Source organism: Benincasa hispida, chromosome 9 (genome assembly GCF_009727055.1).
Source record: "Benincasa hispida cultivar B227 chromosome 9, ASM972705v1, whole genome shotgun sequence".
Lineage (NCBI taxonomy): Eukaryota > Viridiplantae > Streptophyta > Magnoliopsida > Cucurbitales > Cucurbitaceae > Benincasa > Benincasa hispida.
This window is the reverse complement of record NC_052357.1, coordinates 68,110,418-68,120,074: the sequence shown is the minus strand read 5'-3', so window position 1 is coordinate 68,120,074 and position 9,657 is coordinate 68,110,418. Positions and strand designations below refer to the sequence as shown.

The following is a 9,657-nucleotide window of genomic DNA, read 5'->3' as shown; positions in this document are numbered from 1 at the left end:
AGATAACCCCCCCCACCTTCCATGTTGCTTAATGCTCCCAATACCTCTGTCATCTCTTCTCTTCAGTTCACTTCTGATGAAGGTACTGGGAGCCACACCTCAGGTCTTGATGGTAGGGGGCACTCTCCATAACTCGGCTCTCTTCGGATGGGTGTTGGCTACAGAGAGTTTTCGTCGAGGTTTTCACGACGATTCTTTGGGCAGGCTTGGTTGGCCGGCGATTGCTAATTCGGACGAACTAATTAGCGAGAAAATGGCCGGCTGACGCCAATTCGTGTCGATGACGGGGCTATGGGCAAGGGCGATGATGGATAGAGGAAGCTTGCAAGTGTGTAAGATTGGTTGTGTCGCTGGTTTCGGTTGAGTGAAAGAGTTGGAAAATTTCTTTTAGCCTGGGGAAGAAGAATTGGAAGGTCGGGTTGGTATGCAGAGGAATTCTTAAGAGTTTTCTTATTGCCAGAGACTCAAATTAAGCTTTCTGATTTAGAAGGAGGGCCGAAGATTTTATTTAGTTGGGCCTTGATGGGCCCCGAATGCCAAACTCCTGTGTGACAGGATTCAAAATTCTTAAAAACTACTGTCTGCGCTTCCTCCCATTATGAATTTAGCAGAAGGATGTCCTTTTCCCGTCTACTAAGTAATAATTACTTGGAAGCTTAAATATTTGACTACTCCTCTCGCAAAAATAATTTTTATCATTTTATTTTATTCAAACTAACACAATGTTAAAGATTAACGCAATGCAGTCCGTTACAACACTGATTGCGGGTTCGATGGGCACATTTCTGCAGCATGACCCCCTCTACATTGTGTACAGCTAATTACTGCCACTTGTGCTAAAGCACTGGATTGCGCTACACCCTGAGAGAGGGTACCTTGATTTATTGCCATTGTGTGGAGGAGATAGGTCACTGCGGCCATTTGTGCGGCCAATGTTGTCATTGTATTAGCTGGTACAATGGCATTTTCTGTTCTTCTTCTCTCAGGCCTCTTCCCCCATACCCGTCGTCCACCCAATCATCCGTGTTTCGCGAAATGCAATCTAGGATGTCCTTGGCTTCAGTGTAGGTCTTGTCCATAAATCCTCCTGCTGCGGAGGCATCAACAACAACTTGCGTTGATTGATTCAGGCCATTATAGAAGGTCTCCATCAGAACACAATTGGGAATCCCGATATTGTTTAGATGCAATAGAGTCTCGTTCTCCATCTGCTAAAAATTCAACACATCCCTCCGTCTTCTTGCGTTGATGGCTGGCGGGAAGAATTTCTTCATGAACCGCTCTACCAACTGGTCCCATGTAGTAATGTCATTCGGCTCCAAAGAATGAGCCCACTTCTTTGCCTCATCCCTCAGTGTGTACGGGAAGAGGTACAGTCTAATTCCTTCAGGTGTAACACCAAGAATGGAGAAAGTATTGCACATCTCCATGAAGCTGGTCAGATGGGCGTGCGGGTCTTCACCTTGCATCCCTCCAAATTGCCCCATGTTTTGGATCATCTGAAGCATGACTGGCTTTATTTCGAAGCGTGCATTCTCCTCAACCATTGGTCTTGAAATTCCGGGCGAGAAGTTGTAAAGATTTGGCGTTGCATAGTTCCTCATAGGAATATTGCGGTCGGTAGCAAGAAAAACAGGATCTTGCACTGGCTGATTACCCCTTTGATTTCCTTTAGGCCTCTCATTGTTAGCCATGTTTGCTCTTCTTCGCCTAATTCGGTTCTGACGTGCTCTTGCGCAAAAGGTACGCTCGATCTCTGGGTCAACTTTGAATTCTGGATCAGTTCTAGTACTCATAAATCGTCAACTTGCTCTTTGCGATAAACAGACAGTACAGCAGAGATCTGTCCTGCAAAGTACCACAAGAATATTCAACACTAAATCGTTACCAATCCCCGACAACAGTGCCATAAACTTGTTACGATAAAAATGCGAATGTTTGTTCTATGTATCACTTATGCACCCTACTAATGATGAATGAATGATGGATTCAAGTTTATGTCCCCGGCAATGGCGCCATAAACTTGTTGACTATAAAATTTAATCTTTAAGCATATGCACAATGATGAATATGAATGATTCAAGTTTATGTTGCAATAAACTTGTAATAATAAATTTGTATCTATCTTTATCTATTGCGCTGCTTATGAATGAATGTGATGATGCTCTATGCGCTCAAGTACATTGTGATAAAGATATTTTGCGATACTACGTTCTAAGTGTCTGCGTTGATGATAGTGTGCTTCATAGTATGTGATGATGTAGTGCGTGTCACAAGTTTTCTTATGCTGGAACCAAGTATAATTCCAACGCAAGTTTCTCAGAATGACCTGAGGTTGAACTCGGGGATTGTTATTATTTAGATGTGATACTAGTGTGGTAAATGCGACCAGTTTATCATAAAGAATAAAGAATTTAGTTTGTATAGAAAATGTAAATTGCATTGAAAGTAAAATTGCATTAAAGTAAATTGCGATGATAAAATAAATGTCTAAACTACTATGATACAGGGTGAGGACTGGATGTGAAGTTGTACAAAAGAATCTAATGAATGCGATGGCAAGTCTTGTGAATGAATCAAAAAGAGAATGAGTAGAGAGAAAGGACATCGCAAGTTCGTCAATCTCGTTAAGGACGCAACTAAGGTTTCGCTTTCCCTTGGCTTACACCTTTCAGTGATCGGCCGCATTTCCATACGCCTATGGTGAAACAGAGATGAACGTAATGAACGCAAGGTTGTTTCCATCTCTGGAAATCTTCTCGATTTAATTAACGCATTCTTCCAACCTTCTCTCGATAAGCGGAATAACATCTTCACTTCTACTCTCACAGGAGAAGATATCGTCGAGCATGCTTTAGCTAAACTTAGCCGATTACCTTAACAACGATTAACTCACTCGCTTAATCCTTTTCATTTACCCAAGGGATTAAGAACACATGATGGAGAAAATGGATGATAAATGTATGGAAAGGAACAGGGAGATGATAATGATGATGATAATAGCATTTAAATCTAAAGATCAACGTTTGATACATGATTTGTGAATGAAAGATTTAAAAAAGATGAACACAGTAGATGAAATGAAAGAATAGAAACAAATACGGAAAGAGTGTCAATGTCTTGACACAGATCCCGATCGGAGATGTGCTTGTCGGCGTATGGATGAGATGGAGGGGAAAGCTTCCCTCTCAGGCTTGCTTTCCCGGTAGAAGTGACCTCCTACACAGAGCTTTAGCTTCGGGAATGGGAAGAATTTCATGCTGAGAGACTCACCTTTCAGCCTTGTCTCATCGTTCTCCCGGATTTTCTCTGTAAAGTCTCTTCAGACCAGCCTCATTTGCAATGAATTCAATGAAACTATTTATAGACAAGACCTTGGCTCTTTGTATTGGTGGTCCCACTGTGTAATTCTGATAATTCCTGCTATGGCGTAGTGGAAATGTCCGCTCTGCTCCACGATCAATCTTTCAGAATCGTACAACAGAAAGTTGTACACTTGTCATAATCGCCCGCGAATGCGTCGCTCTTCACATCTTCGATCGATCCCATATGCGGTGTAGTTGTTTTGATTACCGCATGCGGTGGATATGCGTTGATCGTTCGTCGCATGCGCCGCCATTGTGTTGATCTTTCTTTGTTCTAGATCGAGTGGCGCATGCGGAGTAGATGCGTTGTACATTTTGTCCTCGAGCAATTAATGTATCCGGTGACCTATTTCCTGCAAAACAAAGACTTGGACATTCTATTTCGCCATCGCAATGGGGTTAGTGGGTGTGTTTACGACACTTTATATTTTCGTATTTCTCAGCCAATTCTTATACTATCGATGCAACTTTTCCTTCTTTTTGCCGCATAATCTAAATAAAATAGCATAAATAACTTGTATTTCTGCAAGTTATCAGCTACAAAAGACGAAATTCACTCCTTCCCCGAAGCAGGGGTAAGTAGATAAATTGCTCCCTTAAGAACTGATTCCGGGGCTTGAACAATGTGGCGCCACACCTTCTCTTGGACCAAGAAGGGTTTTGTCATAGTAAAACTATGATATATTGTTCATTAGAGGAATCAGTGTACTTAAGAAGTTAGATGTAACTACAGGAAAAAAACGGTAATTTAGCCTAGCTGTACTTATGAGCGATTTGTGAAGGGCCATCGTACTGTTGATTGGTTATATCCGATGAACACATAAATATATCTATAGTGCGAAGAGTGCAGCTGTCGGTCTTTAGTGGAATGCCTGATAGTTAATGGATGGTGGATATCGTGATTAAAAAGTTTAGTCAGTTATTCACGTACAATTGAAGCTTCAAGCTACAGGTCCATAAGGTCCCCGTGGTAGCACAATAGATTCAAGTTGAGAATAAGTTTTTAGGTTAATTTGAAACGTTCAAATTAACAAGAGAAAATTTGATTATATATGATATAATTAAATTAGTTCAATTATATATGATATAATTGATTTAATGTATTTGATACATTATTTGATTGAAGGAGTTAATATAAATATGATTTATATTAAATGCCATAAAGGAGAAAAAGAACTATGGTTTATATGTTGCATATGATGTAATATTAAAACTATAGGTTATAAATATAATATGATAAGTTAGTTATTGTATTTATTTATAATATATTAATTATGAGATAATTAATAATTCGGTTTCTCCAATAACCACTTGAGTGGGTGGTTTTAGACAGTTTGTGACAACCGGTGGGATAAAGTTGAAAAATAGTTTTTCATTTTTCATTCCACACAACACAAGCATCAAGTAATAAGATTACTTGTCGAGAGACTAAATGATCGCGTCGAGTTTACTATACGATAGTTACTCACTTACTACACGATCGAGTACCAAGTCTATATGATAGATTTCTTCTCCTTCTGTTGCATACTCGATTGTCTACTTCCTCATTCCCTCTACCCAAATTCATACAGAGCCCACAATTCTTGAATTCTCACACCGAGAATACAAGGTAATCGAGTGGTGGTGTCCAATTCTGTCTGAGGGTCGAGGATCGAGTTTTACTCGCTGGTGATTGAGGATTTTTCAGTTCGTGCTATTTGCCGAGTTTTCTCATTGTATTCGTGCTGGTTCAACGCGTTCGAGTTAGATCGGGGGAATACTAGAAGAAAAGATTCTTCAAAGGTATTATACTCAATCCTTTGTATTTTGATTAAGAAGCATGTTATAATTTACCTTTGATGCATAACTGTTTCTGTTTGACTGTAAATGTTTATGTTATTTCACAATGGAGTTTGAAACGATCTACTTCCGCTCATTGGTTCTCTAGATTTAGAGTTCCTTCAATTATTTGGTCCGACTTATACAAACTCTTTGCATAGGATGCCCCCACTCGCATGTCTCCACATGAACGATTCAGGATCACATCGTTTGTACTAAATACAAAGTGAGTCGCATCTAACAGTGTTTCTAGTATAAGGTACCCAGCCTTATCCGTATACTTATAGACCGTTTTGGCTATCTACTCGAACTTGATCCACTCTTATGTCTCCACATAAAGTCCAAATACCCATGTAATAGTCATGGATCTTAGTTTATTAGATTTAGTGCAATTTATATATTCAATAATAGTTTTAGTGAATAAAACCTCAATAACATCTTTATTGTAAATAGAATATGTTTAATCTTATACAAATATGAATATGAACTTTGTTCATGGCGCCTGTACAAATCAGCCGCACTAAGATCAAAAAGAACTTTTCTTTATCTTTTTAAACCCTAAATATATATATATTATAAACCCGCAAGAGAATATACATTCCTTTATTTGATATATGTGAATTATATATTGTGCTATATACCATTTTTTATTTGATATATACTTTGATTTATGTTAAATATTAAGTCAATATGTGAGTTATATACTATAGGATAACTGATAAAGAAATTCGATTAAACAATATATACTTTTAATTTTGTATATTGTAATATCTACCAATCTTAATTTTGTATATGTTCCAAGGTATATTGCCAATGTTCCAATGTATATTGACAATATTTCAAGGTATTTGTAAGAATATAAAAATTAATTGAGAGTTCCTTTTTTGTTTAAATTTTATATATTGTGATATATACAAATTTTGATGTGTTGGGATTTTTTATTACTTAAATGGATATATACACTGTAAATGAAATTTATGATATTTATTGTGATCTATGTCAAACATTAAACAAATATTATTTATATATCGTGGTATATTTCATATATTAGATTATATGATGATTTATGTCAAACATCGAATCAATCTCTGGTTTATATACTGTGATATATTTCATATATTGGTTAGAATATTTTCAAATACCTAACAAAAATATTCTGAGGTATATTTTAAATAACAATGAATTCGCAAAATAATAATAATAATAATACTTCGTCAAATCAACAAAATATAAAAAATAAAATTTCATTAAATACATTCACTCTCTAATTAAATTAAACAAAGGAAAAAATCTCGACAAATAAATGCATTTTCTCTCCATTTGAAAAATTGAAAAAAAATCTTATTAAATTCATCTTCTCCCTCCATAATAAATGCAGGTTTTCTCTTCATCATTAAAAAAGTTTTGAAAATAGGTAAATATATATAAAAACGTAGAATAAAAATAATAGACAAGGGTAAACTTGTCCAAAAATAATACTAAAAGCCTTTGTTGAAAAAATTTAAATTTAAAGATATTTTTGAAATATGGGGCCTAAAAGGATGTTTTTATGCAAAAATCCCAATCTAGGATTTTTCACATTGACATACAATTTGAGCCCAATGTATTTCCTATCATCCTAATGCTCACCCTTCCCATAATAATATAAAGAAAAAACAATGAAAAGATGATAACTTAGTTCATATATTCCAAAATGTCGGCTCATATTTTAGTCAAATTGCTCAATCTCATTGATTACCCTTTTCATTATAATATTATTCTACTCAAATGAAGCTGTTCTTTCACCGTCTTCTTCAAATACATAACACTGAAAACTGAAGCAATTAGTCCTCTCTCTCAGTGCTTTGCTTTAATGCCAAATGGCGGCGTTTTGCACGTACTGCTATTTCCATGGCTGGCCTTGGGCCATCTCATTCCCTTTGCTCGACTCGCCATTTGCTTGGCCCAAAAGGGTCTCAAAGTTTCCTTCATATCAACCCCAAGAAACCTCAGTAGAATTACCAAAATACCCCCACATCTCTCCTCCGTCGTCAGCCTTATCGGCGTTTCTCTGCCTCCCGTCGACGGTCTTCCGGCCGCCGCCGAGTCTTCCTCCGACATCCCGTACAACAAGCAACAACTATTGAAGAAGGCCTTCGACTCTTTGAAATCGCCATTGGCTGATTTGCTTCGCGATCTAAATCCTGATTGCATTATCTATGATTACGCCTCTCACTGGCTTCCGCCGCTCGCGGCGGAGCTGCGTATTTCGTCTGTTTTCTTCAGTCTCTTCACCGCCGCGTTCCTTACCTTCCTCGGCCCGCCGTCGGAACTTTCCAACGGCGGAGGTTCCCGGTCAACGATCGAGGATTTCATGGAGGTTCCTGAGTGGATGCCCCCTGGATCGAATATCCTCTTCCGGTACCACGAGTTAAAAAAATCCTTGGATGGAGCAATAGGCAATGAATCGGGAACGTCCGATTCGGTCCGATTTGGAGTTTCGATCGAAGAGAGTGTTGCTGTGGCCATAAGAAGCTCTCCGGAACTGGAGCCGGAATCATTCGATTTGCTCACAAAGCTCTATCAGAAACCAGTCATTCCGGTTGGATTTCTACCTCCATTAATGGAAGATGTGGAGGAATTGAGCGAAGATATCGAGGAATGGTTGGAGAAACAGAAATCGAACTCAGTCCTGTACGTTTCATTCGGAACTGAAGCGTTTCTGAGTCAAGAAGACGTCACTGAATTAGCCTTCGGGCTAGAGCAATCTGAGATTCCATTTTTGTGGATTCTGAGAACTTCACATCGGAACGAGTCGGAAATGTTACCGGCCGGATTCAAAGAGCGAGTCGAAGGTCGAGGACTGGTTCACGAGGGATGGATCTCGCAAGTGAAGGTACTGAGTCACGACTCGGTTGGCGGTTGTTTGACTCACTGTGGATGGAACTCGATCATCGAGGGACTCGGATTTGGACGAGTTATGATTCTGTTTCCTGTTGTGAACGACCAAGGATTGAACGCAAGATTGTTGGAGGAGAAGAGAATTGGGATTGAGATTGAGAGGAATGAAAGAGATGGATCGTTCAGCCGCGACTCGGTTTCAGAATCGGTGAGGTCGGCCATGGCGGAAGGTTCAGGTACAGGCAACTTGTTGAGAGAGAAGACGATGGAAATGAAGGGGTTGTTTGGAGACGGAGATAAGAATGAACGTCATCTAGACGAGTTTGTCCACTTTCTCAAGGCAAACAGGAATTAACAGCCTTAGTGATAAAATTTAGATTAAATTATACCGTGTTTGAAATAACTCCGACAACCGAATAACTTGTAGTATCCAATCTAAATTATAAAGATTAGGATGAAATTTGAATTATCCGAACCCAACCCGAATCTTTAATATATATATAAGAAAATTATTATAGATAATCCTAAAAATATTAGCAAAAATTCTTACACTATCCAATCTAAATTAGATTTTGATATTTAACATTTGAGTTTTATGAAATTTTAGTTATTAATATGTGTTGTACACCAATTTAAAGTATTCGACTTAATAAAAAAATATAATTAAAAAAAAAAAGAATAAATAAATAATCCGACAACCCAATCCAACTCAACTTGAATTTTAAGGGTTAGTTTGGATTGAAGATAAAAAATCCTCCAACCTAGTCCAACTCATATATATTCCTACTGTCAAATTGGACATGAGATACAAATATATTTTTAAATTATTAGAAAAGATGATTATTCTAAACAGGCAATTGGTAAGGCAATAATTTTCTTTAACATATCCTATATATATTAAAATAAAATATAAAAATTAACATGATAGTTAATATATATAATTAGAACTTGAGCTTTATATTATTAACAACTATATAAAAGATTAATATTATTAACAACTATATAAAAGATTATATAAAAGGTTGATTAGTGATACTATTTATTTGTCTCAAAAAATAATATTAAAATTAATTTCATAATCAATTTTTATTTACATGTCAAATGCCAAGTCAATTAGTAGACATTATTTGTCACGTGAATTTTCATCTTAAAGAAAATTAGTTGGAAGCTTGCAAGAGAGACTAGATTTTATGCTTTCAAGGAATTTAATGGCAATTTCTATCATCCACTCTCATCAAGGTTGGAGTTGAAGATGGAAATGGTGAATAATATTTTTTTTATCTTGTAATGGACAATACAGTAAATTTACTTTGGTTGGGAATCACTTTGGGCATTTGGTCCATATTAAAATGAAAAACGAAAAGAATTAATTATTTGTGATTAATCCCAAGAATCAATCTTAATTAATTCTAAAATAGTTTTTAAAATTAATTTCAAAACAATTTGTTTTTTTTAATCTTAAAGTAGATCTTATCTTGAGCTCTCATTTATTGGAAAAAGAAGAATGAAAAATCGATTCCCTCTCCTCCCTGAATTTCTTACCATTCCAATCCTTTCTCCTACGAGTGCAAGCTTGAATTGAGATGTTGTATTG

The 9,657-nt window shown here is 36.9% G+C and overlaps 1 protein-coding gene across 1 annotated transcript; it reads left to right on the top strand.

The window, feature by feature from the left end:
- The first annotated feature begins 6,785 nt into the window (after positions 1–6,785).
- On the top strand, positions 6,786–8,686 carry LOC120085145 (UDP-glycosyltransferase 91C1). The gene has a single exon (XM_039041022.1). It carries the CDS (start codon positions 7,036–7,038, stop codon positions 8,416–8,418), a length of 1,383 nt encoding a protein of 460 aa, XP_038896950.1. The 5' UTR covers positions 6,786–7,035; the 3' UTR covers positions 8,419–8,686.
- Positions 8,687–9,657: the final 971 nt, after the last annotated feature.